The sequence below is a fragment of the Fundulus heteroclitus genome, chromosome 9, assembly GCF_011125445.2.
Source record: "Fundulus heteroclitus isolate FHET01 chromosome 9, MU-UCD_Fhet_4.1, whole genome shotgun sequence".
NCBI classification, from domain to species: Eukaryota; Metazoa; Chordata; class Actinopteri; order Cyprinodontiformes; family Fundulidae; genus Fundulus; species Fundulus heteroclitus.
Genome location: NC_046369.1, coordinates 24,816,512 through 24,839,178, shown reverse-complemented (window position 1 = coordinate 24,839,178; position 22,667 = coordinate 24,816,512). Strand labels below are relative to the sequence as shown.

Genomic DNA, 22,667 nt, shown 5'->3' with positions numbered 1-22,667 from the left:
TACGAGCCCCGCGTGGAAGTTATCGTGCAGAAGTAATTTTTATTGGGTAGCCGAGTAGCAAACGATGCTTGCTGATTGTGTGCGGCGTGAAAACGACCCACCCGGGGAAACAAGCGCGCGCTTTATTGTTGCCGTTAAATTCCCACGGTGGGTGAATGCCGCTCGGAACTGACACACTGCCACACTTTCCCACGCACGCGAGAGGCTCCTTTCAAGCGCGCAGGGGGGAGGGAGGGAGGGTAGGGGTGGCGCGCGCGTCAACTCACGGGGCACGAGGCGGGCGGACCGCGGGCTGAGGATCATGTGTAGTCCACGCGCTGAAACTGGGTTAGTGCGAGCAGCGGAGCCAGAGAGAGCTGGAGGAAGAAGAAGAGTCGCCGTCGCTCTTTAAACGCATATAGCTCGACCTCAGCTGCAAAGGGAGACTAGTTCAGAACATAGAGACACCATTACGTTTATATAGGGTCAGGGTGTGAGAAGAGAGGGTAGAAAGTCCGTTTGAGGATTTCGTTCCCGTAGCAGTTTTCAGTTTATCCTGCTTGGAGTAATATAAATGCCCGTCGCCCTCTGTGCTTTCTGGCTTCTTTTCCACTTGGAGTTACATGCCCTGCAAAGTTGATTAGACTTCACCGAAGAAATGAGAGGTGAGTGGGCTTGACTTGTGCTGCAGTTTGCTTTATTTTAAAACAGAAAAGCCAGTCGCGCCAGGTTTGTTTACAAAGCAACTTTTCACCTGTGCAGTGAAGGCGCTACACTTTTGAGTCCGAAGTGCGCACATCTGAAGCATGCGCAGAAAGGAATCAGTCTGTCGTAAATGATTACTGTCATCTTTCAGAACTGTCAAAGTTTTTTTTATTATTATTAATCTAAGAGCCCCGATTGTACGTGCCTCATTCGTTAATAGACTATTTTTTTTTATAAATCATAACGGTACCAGACGGGTTTTTACTGTGAGAAATTGCTGTGCCTTCTGCATTTATTCAGTTTGAGCTGCAACAAAAAAAATAATGTTACGATGTTGGTTCTGTTACCATTTTCCACCAGTAAGCCTCCGACTCCGGTTATGTAAGAGCGAGGAAGGGGAGGTGGGTGAGCGGAGTGATTCATGGGCTGTCAAGGCACATTAATATCTACTGGCAGGGCTTGTTAAAGTTAAATAGGCTAAGTGGTCCGTTTCCACAAACCTTTTTTTTCCCCCTCATTCACAGCTATTTAAAGAGTTTAAAAAAGCAGAATTTGCTATTTGTGATTCAGACGCGAGTGTCGCAGTTTGCTTAGCGAGTTTACTTCAGTTTTTTGAATGCATTTTTTTTTTCTTTTATTTGCATATTTAAAGGTCACAGATTCTGGTTTTATTTCTGGGGTTTAACTGAAACAATTTGCCCTTCATTCAGCTGGAGTGTTTTTGCTGTCAGAATCAGCAGTTTCTCTGAAGAGGGAGCGAGGCTGCTCCATTGACCCAGTTCTGTCATTGGAGATTACAGCAATTCTCTTCGTGTGTGTGCGTACGTGGGTGCGTGCGTGCGTGCGTGCGTGTGTGTGTCATCCCTAGCTTTATTAAGTGCAACAAAAGTGTTTAGGAAGCTCTCCTATGTTTCCATCTTATAAACATGCATTGAGGAGCTAATGAGTTGGGGGAAATCTTTTCGAAAAATCACAAAAACTGATTGTCGTTTCTATTCTTATGTGGCCATATTTGTTGCAAATGAGGAAGAAGGTTAATAAAAAAATCTTAACTGCCTTATACTTTGATGCATTAATGACAATAGTCTTGTTATTCCTTCGTGACTTTCAAATAAATAAATAAAAGACACAACCTCTCTCAAGTAACTTGCTTCCCATTCTTTCCTCTTTTTTGGTTTGTTTGTTTTAGTTTTTTTTTTGTTTTTTTTTAGAGGAAAACTGAAAATTGGAAGAAAAGGACAAAAACAAAAATCGGAACTGGCGGATCAGGCCGGTACCACCATGTGCACACGCCTGATCGGTGAATCTCTAGTTGAAAATCTCTTGTCATTTTGTGTCAAATCTACCAGTTAGTTAAGGTTTGCCATGATGTTATGGACCATCATGCACCACTGGGACAAGCAGGATATGGGCACAGCAAGCCCACATATGAAGCACAGCAGGGCTCGGTACAGCTTCCTCTGGCAGCTAAGGTTACAACCATAACACTGCTTCCCGATTGGATTATATAAAAGATATCACATTTCTTTTCAAAGGGGGGAAAAAAAACAACAACGACATCTTAGTGGGTGGTAGTAGTTATCCAAAAATAACTGAAAGGATGCTAGTTTACGAAGGGCTTATTTATGTAAACCACTTCATAAAGAGTTTAGGTAAGTGCGAGCCAGTACAGTCAGATAGACTCGGCCAAAGACGGCATTCTGGAGCTCATCCTTAAAAAGCGTCGTTAGGCCATCCTATGTACGTTTACAGAAGAGAGTTTTCTCTCTGCTCTCCAAGGACGTCGCTGTGCTGAGCTCAGCCTCAAAGGCCGCTATCTGTTGAGGAAGCAGCCTTGGGAAAGATCACAGCAAGTTACAGTGTGTGTCAAGGTGCCCTTTCTATCTGACAGCTGCCTGCTTAGATTCGGCTACCCCCATGTGAAGCTTCACCTCTTCACACGAGTATGCAGGCCTATCTTACGAGTATCCCCGCGCTATCCGTTGTTATTAGTACTGCAGACGGTGATTACCTAACAGATTCTGCCTTTAGCCCTCGCTTAGGCCCTTTCGTGTCCTGCGCGGTGGCCATTTCCGATTGCATGTATCTGTTTTCAGACTTATGCGTGTGGACAGTGATACCCAAACAGACGCGGAGATTTTAAATTCAAGGCGAAAGCGATTGGTTGTATGTTAGCGCAAGGGATTTCCGTGGTTTCATCTGCAGAATGCCACAGTTACATGTCGTGAACTGGATTCCCCGGTCTGGTTTTGTTTTGGTGTTGTCAAGGTTGACTTGTGCTAAACTACGCACAGCATGCTCAAATTAACGTGCTTAATGTCCTGCACACGGTGGTTTTAATATAGGTGTGGTTTGGGTTTGTGGCAGGGAGAGCTATGTCATCCAGCAAGTACATTTTCAAGAAGACAAGAAGTTTTTTTATTTTTGTGTGTGCTTAAATTCATCCTTCCATTTAGTTTTCATTGTGTTTGATACACATAATATGCCAAGCTATTGGTGCTTTCTTTTTTTTTTTTTACTGCAAACACAGTTCCTCTATATTCTGCAAAGTGATGCTCTCCACACAAATATCCAAGCTCGGCGAGATCAAAGAATCGCGCAGGAGCGTACGCCAACACCTCTCGTTCCGCTTCTGCTCTGTCAACCAATGAAACTTGTCCACCTGCTGTACATTTTTAAAGAGCGTGCAATTAGTATCGGGACATATTGTACTACCCGTTCTCTCTGGGCAGGAGAGGGAGAGGGAGAGAGAGAGAGAGAGAGAGAGAAAACTCAATAATTATGTTTCACACTCTGAAATGAACAGAGCGCCGGTCTCAAAGGGGGGCCTGTGCTTGCAGAAAAAAAAACAAGGACATCATGGACATGTGCATGCCTTCGTAACTGTGTTTTAATGAAATCCTGCTGTGCTCACCCTTTCAGGGTTTGGCACGGTATTTGTTATGTTCCTGCCACATAGGCTCCAAAAGTTCTCCCAAACCCTAGGTTCAATACACATTATGTCAGGTAACTGTAAAATGCTAGGTAAATAGGACATTGGACTCGGTTTGATTACCTGGGCTGAGAGGACAAAGTCTCACTGCACAGATGAAGAAAATGCTGACACACAATGACTTACTGGCACAAATATGGCCTCAGTGGTTCCCCTTACTATTCTGTCCTATGTATAATACAGCTATTTGCTTAATCCCTTACAAGCTTTTAACCAAAATGCAATTTATTTTTATTTTTTTTGTATTCACATTTTACCGAGGCCTCGATTCCTTTAACGACCGTAGTTTTGGTTTATTTTTCCAAATCCCTGCTTTATCAGATATTTGTCTTCTAACCGCCGGTGGAAGATCGAAGTCAAAGATGGCCCGTAACTTTTAAGACCCACTGGATGTAGAGGAGATCACAGCGAGTTCGTCTCCTTACATAGTTAAAGGAAATAGAATGTGTATTTAAAACACATATTTGTATTAAAATGAGTCTTTAACTCATCATTCATCAAAAAAATGACTCAAATATTGTTACACTTTAATATACACTGTGGTGTATATCAAAAATGAGTGCAGCAGGAATTGTGATAGATTGATAAGTTGTTGGTTGACTTTTTTATTTTTTTATTTTAGAGATCTTTTGCCATAAGGTTTTAAAACACATAGAATGCAGGGCGTTGCAATGTGTGGTGTATAGCGGGCATCCCCTTCGTTCTCTGCCCTTGTCCTGTCTAATTACAGCCGACAAAAGAAACTAGAACCACAGAATCTGTGAAAATAAACGTAATCCATAGGCCTTCGTTTGGGAAAAAAAACAATAGATATTTTACCTAAAAGACTTAAAGTGTCGATTGTAATACGAAAAGGGAGGAATCCCCCCCCCCCCCCCATGCTTTTGTTTGTTTCATCAAAAGGATCCATTAAGCAGTTCAGCGTTTAAAATTTTCCATTTCCTGTTATTTCTGCGGTCAGATTTCAGAGGGCTAAACAGAAAGAAATGATATTTTACTTGATTTTCCTGGAACTGAAGAATAACAAGGATTTCCCGATAAGCTCTTCCATGGATAAAGGAGCTCTTCTTCAGGCCCGAGCTCAGTTGCAACACCCATATCAAATTTAAATGTCACACACGCCACTGGTTTAGTATCACAGTCCATGTAACGAATGCTCCGCGCACCTAATGTATTTACACCAAACAGCGAGTAATTAAGTGCAGCGCTATTAGCGTGCAACATTTATTATCCAGTGGACCAGAAGCAGCTAAAGAAAATTCTGGCCTCATATTTCAGCGGAGTGGAAATAGATCGACGATGGAGCTCAAACACAGCTGAAATTTCACACAAATACTTGACGGGCTGCAACATGTTGAGCGGCTATGAGCTATATCTGTCCTCCTGTCTGCAGATAACTGTACTAGATGCCCAAGCCACCGGCTCCAGATGTTTCACCTCTTGTAAAAATGTCCTCCTCCTCTTCCTCACACCTGTTGCGTTTTCTTTTTTTTTTTTTTTTTTTAACAAACCTTTCACTGCTCTCTCTGCAAAACCCAATGAAAGCACCAGTTCTCTCCTTGTTTAAAGGCTGAGTCAGATTTGGTTCCACCTTAAAAGCTGCAAGAAGCCAGATTGTGTTTCTTCTCACAAGCCCCCCCCCCCACCCCCCACCCCCCTCCCCCTTCTTCGCTCAATGGAAAGTGTGTCAGTGGAGCAATTCCTGCTCTCTGGTCCTCACGGTGCCACTCAGCTGACAGGCAGGTGAGGCGGCGACTCACAGGGACAAAGCCCTCGCTCGCCAGCCAATTGGAGAGCGGCGAGACGAGGGAGGGTGGTGACACTGTTGCCAGGGCGACCACCTCTGAATGAGTGTGCTCACGGTATGCACCAGATGGGAGTTATATAACAGGCAGGAGAGGGAGGGCGAGGGAGAGACTCCGAGGGGGGAGGGAGGGACAAAAGGGAGCTACGGAGAAACTGGATTTTTTTTTTTTTTCCGTTGGCCTTTATTTATTTATATCCCTCGGCTGCATTTCGTTTGCAAGGCCTTCTAACAGGTGAAGATCCATCAGCGTGCCACCTTCGCTACCAAAGAAATAAAGTAATGTCAGAAACGCAACGTCAACTCGTTTCCTGCCCCCCCCCCGAGTCAGAGTTACAGGACGATGTCAGTCACTGACATCTTCTGCTATCCATCAGTCTGTGACGCACATTTTACCCCCCTCCCGCAGAGTGAGTCATGTGATTGGTTGGTTGGTCGTATTTTATAAAAGGGCCTTCGTGGAAAAAAAAAAAAAAGCAATTTTCCAAAGAGCTGTGAGGACCAGTTAAATCCTATTTTGTGATTTAGCGGGTTACCTAATACACAGGGTGACCCAGCAAAGGGCTTTAGTGTTGGTTCGGCACACCCTGCACTTCTAGATACATGAGATCACGCAAAACATGTTAGCATTCACTTGCACATCAATTATTTATGTGCGTCTGTATACATGTATGTATGTAAATTTAAATAAAAAGAATTTGACAGGAAATTGGGCTCAATGACAAAGTAGATACATTTGTATACAGTTTTGTAAAATACATCTTAACAGCATCTAAAAGGTTCATACATCACAACTACAAAAACTACAACAATAAGAAGTCTGCGTGAGAATTCAGACGGAAAATTGCGATTCCTATTCAACCGTTGGCATCGCGGGTTTCATTTGAGTTGCACTATTTATAGCGTTGTGTCCTAGATGTTCTTAGTTGTTTGTTTGTTTGTTGTATAATGTAGAGTAATAAAGACAAAACTGCTTTGCTGCTTGGGGGCTAGCCTTATAAAATGTTATAGAATGGTCACAGAAAAATAAATAGCAAACAAATATTTTCTAAGGACTCAGCCTTATCATCAGACTAAAACCTAAGAAATGTAATCACAATTTGTTTTGATGTTAGATTATTTTTGTTGCACGAGCATGTCTCCAGAAGGAAGATAACCAGAAGAGCCGAGAAGATAGAAATAGAGACTTAACTAGGTTTATTACAACAAGCAGTTGAAGGCATCATGATCAATATGACGCTTTGGATTTCTCGCACTTTTATTAGATCTTAGATTATACACAATTTACTTAATTTAATGAATTAAGCATAATCCCATGATAAAATGTGTATTTCATCCTTAGACAGCCTATCCTAAAATTGGTGTAATTTTTAGGTTTCCTAAGGTTACAAGATGCTCAGGTTACAGTCGTAAACTCAAAAGGTCTCAACTTAGCCCTACCTCTTTGTTAACCTGCTAACAGTTAGCTTACCCTGAAGGAGGAGCGGACGGCGTGCGAGAGAGGGAGCGCGCACCCTGTGAAATGTTATAACCCCAGGCTTCAGCTAATGCAATTGACCTGCTATTCTGGGGTTGAGGAGGCCCGGCTACTGAGATAAACAACGTAATGAAAAGAACAGGCTGTTCTGGAGTAAGAAGGATCAGACTCCCATAACCAACACAAGATGTAAAATGTAAACAGAGGTTTTTATTTTTTCTTCTTCGTGTGTGTTCATGACACTTCTCTGGTTTCTTTAGAGCACATTGAAGGTTCTGTCTCATTATTGGAGGGTACATTTGAAACACTAACGCAAACAATGAATAACATCTAACAGATCAACGGATGACGCCTTTGTCTCTGGAAAAATTCAAGTTGTTCCAAATCCAGCGAATGCAAGGGGCTGGTGGTATTGTTTTAGTTCATTATCCTGGCTTTCAAAAGCAAATATTGATTTGGTTTGATCGTCCATCTGCATTTGATATGGTTTAATGGGCTTGCTGACAAACGCAGAAGTCAGTGTGGCGGCCCATAAAGGCCCATGTCCTCTAAAACTAACTGTGTCTGCTTATTCAACAACATTTAAAAGAATGCATTAACATTAGGTCTTGATTTTTATTTGTGCCACAACTTTAGATGATATAAAAACTCCCATGCATCAAAACTAAGAAACTAAGATTAGATTTAAGATACTTACCTTTTAATTAAGTAAGGTATTTTTTTTCAGGTTAAAAGTAACGGGGAATACAAAAAGAAGTAGAAAAAAACAAATTTATACAAAGTCCTGTATGTTAATTAATTAAATGTGTGTTTTTCTCCTTCATTGTTTTCAGCTCAAATTGAAGTGATTCCCTGTAAAATCTGTGGGGACAAATCATCAGGCATTCACTATGGTGTCATCACCTGCGAAGGCTGCAAGGTGAGTTTATGAGCCATTTTAGAGGGAATATAGCTGTGCAGGAAAGAACAAAATAACCCCGCAAAACCTGTGCACTAATGGGTGTACTTAGTCACTGCAACAGTCATCGGAGGCCTTATGTTGTTTTTGCCATTGTCATTTTGCAGGGTTTCTTTCGACGCAGCCAACAAAACAACGCTATGTACTCCTGCTCGAGACAAAGGAACTGCCTGATCGATCGGACCAACCGTAACCGGTGTCAGCACTGCCGGCTGCAGAAGTGTCTCGCTCTCGGCATGAGCCGTGATGGTGAGTTCACACACTCCGTTTATATGTAATTAACTCAGAGATTCCACTACCCTCACTTTATTTAGTTTGTTGGTATTATCACAGTGTCCTTTTAAGGGCAGCTCTTTAGAACGGCAGAGTCTAATCGCCACACTTTTCTGCCCCAGCTGTGAAATTTGGTCGCATGTCCAAAAAGCAGCGGGACAGCCTGTACGCAGAGGTCCAGAAACACCAGCAGTCGCAAGAGTGCGCGGGAGTCGGCGCCCGCGAGCAGATTGTAGACCTGGCCGAACATGGCCGCACCTACAGACGGGGCTCCAGCGCCACGCTCAGTGACCTGGATGACATCACAACCCTGCCAGAGGGCCTGCTTTTTGACCTGCCGCTGACCCCGGAGGATGCGGGCGGAGATTACTGCAACCTGGAAATGATGGGCGGAAGCGCGGGGAGCAGCTCGTCTTCTCAGAGCTCCCCAGAGCAGACCAGCTTGGACTTTGTTGACGGCAACCACAGCATCAAACATGAGTACCAGCTGTTGCATGAGTCGGGACTCTTCTCTCATGCCATCCTCAACCCTTTGCCAGAGGGCTGCTCCTTGCTGGAAATAGGTCAGTAGTGGCCCTGTTTGTGCTCGTTAACTGTAGATACGTCCTTAAAAGGAGGGCTGCACAATATCAGAAAATCTTGCAATGGCAATAATTGGGCTAAATATTACGTTAGCATGTCAAATTCAAAGTATATAACACCTTGAAAATGTTAGCAGACAAGTGTTTCCCTCCGAACACTTCCCTGCGACGTTAATACTGCGCTCACTTCCATTGCGATGACGATGTTTTTCGCGCTATATTGTGCAGCCCTACTTACAAAGTTATCACCTTGACAAGGTTTTCACTGAAACCTGAGCAGAGGAATAAATTAATGCTATTTGCCTCCACGCAGAGCGTATAATCCAGAGTGTGGTGAAGTCCCATGTGGAGACAAGCCAGTACAGCACAGAGGAGCTGAAGAGATTAGCGTGGAACATGTATAACCCAGAGGAGACACGCTCATACCAGACCAAGGTGCGTGTGAGACTCACTAGTGTCCATGTAATTAAAGAGTAGAGCTTGGAGAAAACATTGAAATAACAGAAGTCTGTTTTTGAAAAGATGGGATGGTCAGATCCAACTCATGCCTTGTCCGTCAGTCCAACTTAATTTCTTTTGTTCTTAACAATGAGCACAAATCAAAAAGGTTGCCGCTGAGTGCCAATCATATTTAAAGGCATATCATGCTCGTCCAGAAGGCGTTGTGATTTTAAAAGGGAACACCACTTGGTGAAATGCCAAGTTTCATTAGTCATGCTTTTGTCCCCGGTGGTTAATAAGAGATGAGTTAGATGCATAACGAGGTAATGCTATGCAACATGTTTCTCGGGAAGTGGTTTTAAAGACACTCTGTATGCAATTTTTTTTTTCTCTCTCTTTTGCTTTTCCAGTCCGCCGAAGTGATGTGGCAACAGTGCGCGTTTCACATCACCAACGCAATCCAGTACGTGGTGGAGTTTGCCAAGCGCATCTCCGGCTTCATGGACCTCTGTCAGAATGATCAGATCATTCTCCTTAAAGCAGGTCAGTGCATGATGTGGGTTAGCGCTTCTCCAGGCTAAAATCACAGCCTGCGCTTTAGTCGTGACAACAATAGTTGTTGTCGTACTAGTCCATGAGGGGTTGCCCTCCACTCAGCCCTACACGTAAACATGGTGGATGGTCTTTTAATTCTCCGCCGAGATTTGTTTTATTCACAGCTTTGTTAGTGATAAGCCTTCTGTCCATTGCAACTAGACATGGGCAGGGGTGAGATTCCCAGAATTTGATAAACCTGAGTCAAAAATGCCTCGGCATCACACACAATGCTTAAATTTTAACGCGTCAATTTGTAAAAGGGTTCAAACTTCTAGAATAATTAAAGCACATAAAAAGCTGAAAGTAACCAGTTAAGCATTGACCTGCTTGGCTGCTTCCACACATGCCATTCTTAGCTCGCCAATTGCAGTTTTAAATAACACAACCTTTATAAAGGCACGTTTCCCATAGCAACCTCGTCTACTGCATTGAGCAGGAGAGAAACAAACTGGCAGCGTGAAAATTTACCTCGGAAAGAGGCCCTGGAAGGGAGGCAGTACTTTTTCATTTACCTAGACCTATTGGATGGAGTTTTGTGAATTAGCAATTTTATTTATTTTGCAGTTTGGTCAAATCACTTGAAAATGATCTACAACCTTAACTGTAATATAATCTAAATCACTGACGCCTGATTAGAGGTGTCAGCAGTGAAAGAATGGGTAAATCCTTCCTTTTTAGAGGGATATTTCAACCCATTTATGTTTTGAGGCACAAAAAAAAAAAACAACCGCAGCTGCTGTGGATCCTGGACAGATTTGATCTGTAAGCAGCTAGGCGCTGCTGCTGATGTGTGAGTGAGGTATATGTTTCTTTGCGACACATCGCTCAGGCTTTATTTATTCAATACAGGTGAATGTTACAAACTTTCCCCGACTTACCAGTGGTTGCAATTTATCTTAAACATTTTAATTAAACGAAATGGTCTCACAGGTTCAAGGCTAGAAAACCGCTTTTCAATCCCGACCAGAGCTGTCTCCCTTCCCCTGTCCCATAGAACAAGACAGCACAAAACATTTCTTACAATTACAACAATGCGTACAATGTGTACATAATTTATAGTGTGTAGTTGTCATGAGACAGTCATTGGTTACAGTTCTACTGCTGGAAATTGAAACTGCTTTTATTTTTATTGAGCGAGAGCTCGGACAACACTGCGGCCGTAGGAAGCGTTAGACGTTCTGCGCCTTGTCCTGTTTGGCTTCACAGTTGAAACACTCTCTAAAAAAACAGCCAGAGCAAGAAAACGTTTCAGGGTTCGTAGTCGAAACCAAAAGTGATTGATGCCCCTCCTTTAGATTTCACAAGATACTAGCCTCTGTTTGCTTTGACCACAAATTTCCAACAGCTGAATTTGTACAGTAGATGTCTCTCAGCCAGATGACTGTCAGGAAGCAGCAATTCATAGGGAAGGGGCAGCGGTGCATTCCTCAAGGTTCCTTACAGCGGGAGAAAAATGTGGGTCGCTCCGGCCCTTTCGGTAGGTTTTTCGAACAGTGTCGATAACCATCAAAACTGTGCGTGCCAGTTATTCATCTGCTGAGCCTTATTAAGACATGTGGAATGTGGGCTGATGAGTGATATTTTATGATCTGTCATCTGTGGAAGTATTTAGGCAGGCACTCACTTTGAAGCTCAGAGCCAAAAACCATTTGACGTTACAGTTTGCTTAGAAACTATCCACAGCAGTTTGGCTTCATAACTGAAACAAAAGATTAAAGGTGTGACAGAATAAACAAAAGCTTGTGTCGCTTCTACAAAATGCCACTCCCAGACATCATTGAAACCTAACCAGCCGTATCTAAATGTTTAAATATAAACCAAAGTGAAATAGAGAAGAGGAAAGTATCCAGAACGGTAAACCAAAATCCATATTTAAATATTGCACTTGTGGAGCTCTTGATTTGTACATGGAACTCGGATTCCCAAGTCATAAAATCAGAAGTCAGGTTGCTGACTTGTAAAGTCGGAGGAACGGCAGCATCCCAGTTCAATATCCAATACGGCTGCTTTGAGTATAAAATGTCGTCACAGTTGCAGAACTAAACAGCTTATTTACTCTCCTCTTGGTCAAACTTATCTACGTGTACGCTAAATGAAGAAACAAAGAGAAGAAACGTATATCCACTGCAAGTGAGATATTAACTACATATATTCGTTTTACAGAAACACATTTTTAAAATGTTGAACTATCCGTTTAACACAAATATTAAATGATTTAAAAAAGCAATCTTGCTATGCTATGACTAAACTTAGCCCCGTCCAGCTGTACTGTGAAGGCACTATGTTTTGTTGGCCCTAAACAGTCGCACTAAGATAAAAAGTTTTTACATTATCCTCTGTCTTAATATAGTCGCACCAAGATAACCAGTTTTTACATTATCCTCTGTCTTAATATCCTCAGTTATGTAGCAGTTCCTATTTTTCAAATGGCCTTGTTGCTAAAAAAAAAATAAATAAATAAAATAACAGCTTGGTGAGCTTGTGCATGTTTTTGGGGAACAATCTCACGTATAGCCCTTACCCGAAGTGTTGAGGGAACCTATGTTAAGGCCCTGAAAGACACTTGCGCACCCCATTTTTCTGCTAAGTACAGCATCTATTAGACATCAGCACAGTCCTGCTGTACATAATCACCAAGACCTTATTAATAAGATGTATAGTTTACAGTTTTCTACCTTTAGTTGTAGTTACAGTAGAAAACATTAATCAACATTGGGGTTTTTTAAGACAAAATGAGTCTAAAGTTGCTCTGTTTTCTTGGATCTTCTCTCAAATAAATCTTCTTTTTCTTAGCAGTGGATTTTCTGTCTTTGTGTCTACAGGCTGCATGGACGTGCTTCTGATCCGTATGTGCCGAGCCTACAACCCCATCAATAATACACTACTCTTTGATGGAAAGTTTGCGAGTGCTCAGCTTTTTAAAGCTCTCGGTGAGTCAGCGCAGTGCGTTTCATCCTCTTTCCCTGTTTTTCCCTTACATAAACACTGAGAGGACAAGCAGGTGATTTGAGGTCAACATTTCATCTTTTTCCTGTCACAATAACTATACTAAAAGTTTTTTTTGTTTGCTTCGATTTCCCCTTTAGGCTGTGATGACCTCGTGAACGCCGTGTTTGACTTGGCGAAGACTCTGAGTCGTATACAGATGTCAGAGGACGAGATGGCTCTGTTCAGCGCTGCAGTCCTGCTGTCGCCAGGTTAGATTAACATGCCTACATTTACGACCTTCCAGTATATGCTAAACCAGTGTAACTGCTAGTTGATTCATCCAGTTCATAGTTGAGGGGGTGTGGTGCTTTGACATATCACATTGATGTAAGCAGTGGCAGGTGTTTGTCATGCAAGCAGCTACAGAGACACAAGAAATGTATTCAGTGTGTTTATTACACACTCAATAAATACTTGAAAAACAGTCGCCTCTCAACTTTACTCCTGTTTAACCCATGAAGACCTCTATGACCCCTGCCACAGTACTCTCACTGCTGTTGTAAAAATCCCCTGTGACCTCACAGCAGCTGATTCTGGTTTACTTTCTATTCACGTTCTTCTGGACATGAGTGCAGCCTTTAACACAATTTCTCACTCCATCCTTCTCCACATGTTATCTTCAGTTGGTATCAGTGTCATCCTCCTCCCAACTGGTTTCTGTCATGGTTTTTAAGTGTTTGGCCCACATGCAAACACAGACGGAAGCAGGAACAGTTTTAAGATGTTTATTTTTAGGCTCAACAAAGGGAAAGCACACGATGAGTGCAACAAATGAGGTCTGAACGTCAGAATCGGAATGACTTCCGGAAGAAAGAGGATATATTACTGAGGATTGAACCAGGGTGGAATCTTCCAAAAGTTGCGCCGCTTACCGTTTGGACGGGGAGACCTGTCCGGGGGGGATGAGTGAAAAAGGAATTCTGTGATCGTAACTTTCTGATGGGAGGTGGTGGCTGAGTGACAGGAGGGCTGGCAGATGTAATACAGGCAGGGGGCCCAAACAGCACCACTGTGGTGACAGGCAGGAGGAGCAGCTGGAAGAACCGGAGTATGACTGATGAACCAGGTGAATCCAGGAAGGGGGTTTTCACACCCAGCTTGGTACCACCAAGGGGGTATGAGTGGAGATGCCAGAGCAAAATCTGAGCCATGAGGATTCGGATGACTGGTCCTCCGAGCACGAAGCCAACACAGGTGAGTAAATCCAAACAGGACAAACTGGAGAAGACAGGAGACATGATTGGTCCAAAACCAGGGTTTCCAAAAACTCACATGTACGAAGCTCAGGAGACAGATCTGTGGCCTAGGCATACCACGACGGGGTAACACTCTGGCATCTTCCAGCTGTCTGTGCACTCCTTCTAAGCCAGAGACGAGGGTTTCCAAATGAGGTGGGTCATGCCCACCCGTCAGCTGCAGCCACCTGTGAAGCACAGTTAGAGAGTACGGAAAACAGAGTTTGTTGTTGATTCATCCTTTCTGTCTGGCCGTTTGTTTGGGGATGGTAACCGGAAGTGAGGGTGTAATGGGCAGCGAGAGCAGAACAAAAGTACCGCCAAACCTGGGAGATGAACTGGAGGCCCCGGTCAGATAGAATGTCAACTGGCATACCGTGGAGTTTGAATAAGTGCTTGATGAGGAGTTGAGCGGTTTGCAGAGCGTTGGGCAATTTACGGATGGCGATGAGGTGGCAAGATTTTGAGAACTGGTCAACAAAAGTCAGTATTGTGGTCATACCTTGCGAAGATGGGAGTCCTGTGATGAAGTCCAGAGCGATGTGAGACCAGAGGCGTTTTGGAATGGGAAGTGGGTTAAGGAGACCGGAGGGAGGCTGATTGGATGGTTTATTCTGAGCACAAATGGGACAGGCACGAACATCCTTAGTCCAAGATGGCCACCAGAAACGACGGGACACATGGGACTGGGTTCTATATATTCCAGGGTGAGCTGAGAACTTTGAATCATGACACCAATGCAGTACTTCAGGGCGGACAGACTTCGGGACATACATAAGTCCTGCGGGGCCAGTGCCTGGATCTGGATCCAACAACAAAGCTTGGCTGATACGGTCCTCCAGATTCCACCAGAGGGCTCCAAAGGTGCATGTAGGTGGCAGAATGGGTGCTGGTTCTCTCTCATGTTCCTGGGGAGCAAACTGCCTGGAAAGGGCGTCAGGCTTGACATTTCTGGAGCCGGGGCGGTAAGTTATGGAGAGGTTGAATCTTGAGAAGAAGAGAGAGCAGCGGGCTTGTCCGGGGTTCAGTCGGGCAGACCGCAGGTAGGCGAGGTACTTGTGGTCGGTCCAGATACAATGGGCTGCTCTGATCCCTCGAGCCAGTGTCACCACTCCTCTAACGCTAATTTAATAGCCAGTAACTCACAATCTCCCACATCATAGTTTCGTTCGGCTGGAGACAGCCGACGAGAGAAAAAGGCACAAGGATGCAGTTTATGATCTGAGTCAGACTGTTGAGACAACACAGCCCCAACTCCCGTATTGGAGGTGTCAATCTCTAAAGTAAACTTTTTGGCCGGGTCGGGGTGTATTAGAATAGGGGCTTGCGAGAACCTGGTCTTAAGCTCAGAAAATGAGGCTTCAGCCTCTGGGCTCCAAATAAACTGAACTTTAGGAGAGGTCGGGGCATGCAGAGAGGACGCGATCTGACTATAGTTTCATATGAAACGTCTGTAAAAGTTTGCGAATCCCAAGAACCGCTGTAACTGCTTTCTGGAGTCAGGAGTCGGCCACTCCACTATGATTTTGATCTTATCAGGATCTGATCTAACCTGTCCTCGCTCTAAAATTAGACAGAGGAAAGAGACTGAATCCTTGTGGAATTCACACTTTTCAGCCTTGACAAACAGACGGTTTTCAAGCAGGCGTTGGAGGACTAAGCGGACATGTTGGCGATGCTGGACAGGATCACTAGAATAAATCAATATATCATCTAGATAGACAAAAACGTAGACGTTCAAAAAGTCCCGCAGGACATTATTCACTAAAGCCTGAAACACGGACAGGGCGTTACACAGACTAAAAGGCATGACCAGATACTCGAAATGACCAAGTGGAGTCTTGAAAGCCGTCTTCCACTCATCCCCCTGGCGGATTCGGAACAAGTGATAAGCGTTGCGCAGGTCAAGTTTGGTAACTATGACCGCATTCTGGACTGGCTGGAAGACAACGGGGGAAGCAGGTATTTATTTTTAACAGTTATTTGGTTTAGCCCTCGATAGTTGATACACGGGCGGAGGGATCCATCTTTCTTTCCTACGAAGACAAAACCCGCACCCAATGGAGAGGAGGAAGGGCGAATTAACCCTGCCGACAAAGACTCTCCGATGTATCTTTCGAGCGCCTGATGTTCCGACCTAGAAATGTTATAGAGGCAGCTGGTGGGTAAAGGAGCATCCGGTAGCAGGTCAATGGCACAATTGTAAGGGCGATGCGGAGGAAGCGAACAGGCTTTACTTTTACTGAAAACCAAACGCAAATCATGGTAGAGTTCTGGTATTTGGCTGAGATCGATGGAGTTTCAGTCTTACCTTGCTGACCTAACACAGTTCATTCAACTAAAGTCCTTCAGTTCCCATCCATCCCCCGTCACAACTGGCGTGCCCCAAGGCTCTGTCCTGGGACCCCTAATTTTCATTAGTCACCTTCTTTCCCTTGACATTATGCCTACTCGCTACAATTGCCTGTTCTTTAAAACTTTTTAATGTCTGATGTTTTTGTTATGAATTATTATTTATATATTGTTGAAGTTGTGATAAGGTTCTCTGAAAGGTGCTTTGAAATAAAATGTATTATTACTGTTATTGTTACGTTACATTGTGCAGCTATTTAGCTTTGCTTAATAAACTGAGAGAAGGTTTTGGCAGATAAAAATCCTATTTAAACTCAACGTGAGGCAGTAAATGCATTCATGTATCATTTTTGCACAAGAACAATACATGAGCTGTACTCAAAACACTTCACAAAGTGTTCACAAAATGCTACATTAAATAGGGTTGGTGTTTTTTATTTGCATACCAACAGAGTTTTGTCACACCTAATCTTACCAGTTGGGCTAGCTAAGGATCAGTTCAGGTTAGAAATGACACGCATCAGTTATAAGGGCATAACCTACAGTTCCTTACAGTGTTGTGTAAGTTCATACTTAAAAAAAAAACTGTTGTGAATTAGAACTATGAACATGACTCATTGACATAGTTCACCACCTACACACTGAACAACTAAATTCATAGTCCCATCATGAAATGGGTTCTATTACTTCCTTGATTTGTTTATGTGATAAAGTTTTTTAAATGCATAGGTTGCAACGTCATGTTCCAATGAGCATTACATGTCACTGTGTAGCATTTGCAACTTGCTCTTTGCCAGTTGATTTACGTCTGTGTATTTTTTCCCATACGCCGTATTCTAATATGGACACATATCAGCTGACAAAATGATCACTGACATGCTGTGGTCAGAAGGACAATATAGAAATGACTGAATACGTGTAGCTGCAGCTTCATTCCTCTACTTGCTTTCCATTACTCTTTATTTAAATAATTTCCCTCTGGGATTATTAAAGTATTTCTGATTCTGATTTGCCTTTCTTGTAGATGCAAAACGTCTTAATCCCTGCCTGCAGCAGGCTTAGCACAGTGACAACAGAGCCGGGCTGCAGACACAATTCGGACATTCCAATAGATTAAATTTCTAAGTCTTGAGCCTTCTGTTTATATTGTAAAGTTTGAAGTAAAGGGAGAGGAGTAAATGATCAATTTCTCCCCTCCTAGAATGTTAGCCCTATGTGTCCATGCCTCGCTGAACCGTGCGCAGACACACTCAGCAGTCACCGAGCTCTAACCTTTGAGGAAAAACATTGCAACTCTTTCCTGTCCAAAGTAGCTAAATTTTGACCTAAACCTTTTATCAATAAACTACGTTTGTTCACTTCCAACTAATGTTTGTTCAAAGGCGTATTTGGTAGCTGCGTTCAGTTCAGAATCATCATGTAAATAAAACAACATGGTGAAGTTTTTGGTGAAGTTCCCAAAAAGAAAAGTCATTCTTTTTTAAACAGACGGATTTCAACGTCGCTCCTGGATATCAGTGTATATTAGATAAACATATAGCTAGACTGCTTTTGCAAACATGATGATAAGAAAAAAATGTGCCGTCTTCTTCTTCAGACCGACCTTGGCTGACAGATGTCCAGAAGATCCATAAACTGCAGGAAAAGGTTTATGTGGGTCTGCAGCGTTGTCTGCAAAAAGAGGGAGCATCAGAGGAGAAGCTAGCTAAGGTACAGAAACTTCCCGATATGCTGCTCGACATCTTTATGCGTATCTTTTATTGGTATTTCTCATTTAATTTGTCTTCCTTTTTCTGTACTTCCATTCTAGATGGTGTCTAAGCTTCCCATGATGAGGTCCATTTGTAATCTCCACATAGATAAGCTGGAGTTTTTCCGCCTACTTCACCCCGAGACAGCGTATGCTTTCCCTCCTTTGTACAGGGAAGTGTTTGGAAGTGAAATCACCTTCCCGGACTCCACCGAGGGCTAGCCGCGCCACTCAGTTGAATGGCGTCATGAACATAGTGACTCTGATGTGGTTTTAGAGGAGGGTGAAATGAGGTAACCGTCATAAGGCAAAACCAACCAGCCCAGTGACAATCCTGCACGTTACACTTTAGCGAACACTCCTCTCTCTCATCTGAAGTCCAAATCCCATGGATGGTAGCTTTCACTGCTCCGCAGGCTAACCTTTTTAACTAGACACACAACGGGAGCTGCTGGCTGGGTCGTCAGTGCACGTTACCTCCTTTGTAAAGAAGCGAAAAGCATGGAAGAGTAGCCTACATTGTTTTTATTCACAAAAAATATTTTTCTATAACACACCTAAAACTGCTTGTTGAGCTTAATTCCTTTCTGGCATTGATGTTGTTATTTTCACAGCTCCTGTGAACTATTGTTGAATGTACCCCCCTCTTCCTGTAATCATCCATGGTATACGAGAATGTACAAACCTGCAGCAAAGTCCTCACCCGTCATCGGGAGATTTGCAGTAAAGATGCTTGCTTCAGTTTAGTGCGGAAGCGATGGTTGCTCCTTTGCGTATTCTCGGTAGCGCCCACACATTGCTGTTTTTGTAACATGAACAAGCTTAAAGGGACCACGATCAAACTCTGGTGCAGGAAGGCGTTCTTTTCTTTGTCAATCATGTTCAAACCTTCAACCCAGAGCATGAGAGCATAGCACTCATGCAGAAATCTGATTGTTTGCACGAGCAAAACCTTAGATTTGATGTCAGTGAACTGTGAGTTGTTGCTTTTTTATGTAATCGATGACCTCAGTCCAAATCCCTTTTCCCCCCTTTTCCAAATGCCACTTAGAAAGTGAGATCATTAGAGCTATTGTGAAAGTATTTTCAGATGTACTTTTTTATATATATAAAATATATTTATATATAGAAACATCTCAAAAGAGTGTAAAATAAAAGCAGAGTTTATACAATGTAAAGAGATGTCAGCCATGTTGTTTTGTTCTGCTCGTCTTGTCCACGGTTTGAATTTCTAAAATAAGAACAACCGTAGCAGACATTTAAAAAAGAATGTGGTTAATTAGCACTTACAAATCCTTAAAAAAAAAAAAAGCTGGTGTTTGCAGCGCCACTGCCTGCAGTAAAGCCTTTTGTTAAAGCAGACAGAAAGTCTGCAACCGCCCTCTTACTTTGGCAGAGCTGTCTGAGCAGAGCTCTCCGAGGACGATGTCCGTGGAAAGATGTGTGGAAGTGCCACATCTCAGCCGTCTCTTTTTTCTTTTTTTTCTTTTTTTTTTACCCACTATAACCTTCAGCAGAGTCTCAACCAAAATGTTTGAAAACTGTGAATAAATGCGCAAGCTGAAAAGATAAACTACGAATGAAGGAGAAGAGTTTAAGATGGTCAAAAGGATATTGGTGTTGTTTAAGCTCCCTATTGCCTCTTTGCTTTAGGGTCGGTCCAATTAAATGTGTTGATCAGAGCTAGATAACTTGTATTCCTTACTCCCAGCTCCCTTACTACCTCACCTTCTCCAAACACTAGATGGCAAAGCACAGGGTTGACAGAGCCGTCAGCTACCCCCCTGAGTTAATACCTATTTATACACAGAGAGCCTAAAAAATAGTTAAATAATGCTGGTAAAACTGGAAAGAAACTAAATAAGGCGCTTTATCTTTGGGTGGTAAAGACGTCTCTCTGACTGCTGTTCTGTTTATTGCAGAGCATTGTATGCCTTTAGTTCCGGGAAGCCTGGGACATACGCAGATCTATCTCGAGCTAGATCTCTGGGGATGCCTGGAGGCATCGTGAAAACTTTTCATTTTAGAAGTAGGCGGCTGTATTAGATTTCTGCAACACAATAAATCTTGTTGTACCAGCAGCCCAAAGAGGCCATGAGAAATGAAATTAAATCTCTATGTTTGGAGTCCTGAGACAATCACATGACCGATGTTGGGGGTTGTCTATCTCAGAGTAATCTTTAAGCCACGTTGGCTTAGCACTGCTGGGACAGTGCTGTTCACTGTTAGTTATTTCATGCAGCACGGAGAAAGGGGCGGGCGGGGGGTGTATCTCCCTTTTTTCTGTACTTACGATTGTGGCATTGTGGGATTGTGCAATAATGTCCTTCCCATTGTTCTGAATATGTCAGGCCTTTACCGGCCGTAATGTTTTCTCTACCACTCCAGCATAATAACCTCACGGCACCGCGAATAAATTTTGCTAATAGCACAATGTACCAAATACGTAACTGACGTCTTTTACGGAACCGGCCGCATGACATTTGCAGATTGTAACAAAGTACGACGCTTTGTGTTTGAGGCCTGAGAATGTCAAAAGGTGTTATAAAGAACTATACATGTATATATACATTTATGCGGGATTAAAATTAGTCCAGAGGGCGGGGGACCTATGATCTGCACTTTCATGTCCCTTTAGACTCACTCAGGGTGATAGCTGGGCTCTCTGTCCTACGGCGTCTGCAGTTAGTCGGGCTAGCAGGGCACCTTGCACCAACATAAAAGACCTTTAAACCTTTATCACTGTGTACAGTACATGTTCTTGTGAATGTTTGATTACAGAAGCATCAAAGACTTTACCCCTCTCGTCTGATATCATTAATGCAAGACTTTTTTGTTGTTGTTGAAAACATAGATTAAATAGGAGATGAAACAAAACAACAGATTAATTGTAATCTCTGAATTCTATGTCGGTTTTGTTGTGATCTTTTTTTTTTTTTTTCTTGATTTTTATCCTGAATTGTTATACTGTTATTATTATTACTATTATTGTTTCTTTTGCAGCAGTTAGGGTCCTTTTTTTTCTCTCAGAGAGATGTGATTCTATTTTTTTTAAAGAGTTTTTAAAAATGTCTCTCTAAAGGTTTCTCTTTCGTCATGATCCTCCTGTTTCTAATCTTTTCACTTTATTTTAAGATTACTATTGTTATTAAATCAAGATAGAGTTGAATATGTAATTATTTATGTCAAGGTTGTGAAGCCTAAGAGGTTTTAACACAGTGAAGTGTTGTTGCACAATGGTGATACTGTGTGTGGATTTAAGAATGTAATAAAAGTCTTTTTACAAGTGAAATTAAGCATGGCTCTGGCTTCAACATTTCTTCTTACTTCTCTCGTTGTGACTACATCCTGTGCTAAAGAAAATGTATGATTATTATGGTCTTACCTTTGGTTTTGCTAGTGGCATTACAGATTTCTTGAGAGCATATTTTGATTTTATTCACATTGACAACACGACAGGACAGATGATACAGGGCACGGATGAAACTATCGCAGAGTGCTTCACAGTATAGCATACAATACACAAAGTAGAAGTGGACATAAAATGTTAAACACATGAAAAAATTATGATAAACTTCAAAGTAAAAAAGAAGTCTTTGAACAGTAAGATATGTATAGTACGTTGCAAAAGTATTCAACCCCCTTGGCATTTTTCATGCATTGTTTCCAAGCATTCTGGAATAGAAAATTCACCATTGCACCATTTTTTCCACAGAACATGCCTACAGCTTTGAAGACTTTTTATTGTAAAGCAAACTGCAAATAGGACAAAAGAGAAAACCTCAGCGTCAATAACTGATCATCCCAGTCACTACTTTGCAGAGCCACCTTTTGCAGCAATTCCCGCTGCAAGTATCTTTTGTTCAGGCCTTAAATGAGTTCAACACATCTTGCCTCTGGGATTTTTACCCATTTCTCAAGACAAAACTGCTCCATATCTTTCATCTTGGATAGTTTTCTCTTGTGAACAGCGAACTAAAAGTCTAAACACAGATTCTAAATTGGTTTGAAGTCTGTGTTTTAACTAGGCCATTCCAACACATCTAAGTGTTTCCCCTTAAACCACTGAAATGTTTCTTTAGCAGTATGCTTCGGGTTATTGTCTTGCTGGAAGGCGAACCTCCGTCCCAGTCTCCAGTTACAGGCAGACTGACAGGTTTTGCTAATATGACTGTATTTGGCAACATCCATCTTTCCTTGAACTCAGACCAGTTCCCCAGTAAAAATAAAAATAAAACTTTGAAATTGAAGGTTGGAATGTAACTAAATAAGTAAAAGCCAAGCTGCAGTGAATACTGTAAATAAAAGAAACTCCAGAATGACACAAGAGCTTTATGTTTTAAGATCTAAGCCAGTTTTAAGATAGGTCTCTGTCTCCTTGTCTTTAGCCTGGTGTAACCAGTAGGTTTTGTTCAATGGACCTCAAGGACCTGCTGGGACTATAAGGATTTCAAAGATCTTTGACATGTGTTACACTCAAAATGATGATCACAGTTTATTTTCCTCTGTAACACAACTTTAGATGAGCAGTGGTA

General features: G+C 42.5%; 1 protein-coding gene across 1 annotated transcript; it reads left to right on the top strand.

Annotated features, from left to right (window-relative positions):
- Nucleotides 1-271: 271 nt before the first annotated feature.
- rorca (RAR-related orphan receptor C a) lies at nucleotides 272-21,428 on the top strand. Its single transcript, XM_012864827.3, has 10 exons — nucleotides 272-644; nucleotides 7,791-7,876; nucleotides 8,023-8,164; nucleotides 8,311-8,751; nucleotides 9,083-9,204; nucleotides 9,621-9,753; nucleotides 12,630-12,737; nucleotides 12,894-13,004; nucleotides 17,980-18,092; nucleotides 18,193-21,428. Exons 1-10 carry the CDS (start codon nucleotides 638-640, stop codon nucleotides 18,352-18,354), a joined length of 1,425 nt encoding a protein of 474 aa, XP_012720281.2. The 5' UTR covers nucleotides 272-637; the 3' UTR covers nucleotides 18,355-21,428.
- Nucleotides 21,429-22,667: the final 1,239 nt, after the last annotated feature.

Coding starts and splice junctions, on each gene's coding strand:
- rorca (XM_012864827.3), top strand. Junction 8,165..8,310: donor TCTCGGCATGAGCCGTGATG/GTGAGTTCACAC, acceptor TTTCTGCCCCAG/CTGTGAAATTTGGTCGCATG. Junction 18,093..18,192: donor CAGAGGAGAAGCTAGCTAAG/GTACAGAAACTT, acceptor CTTCCATTCTAG/ATGGTGTCTAAGCTTCCCAT.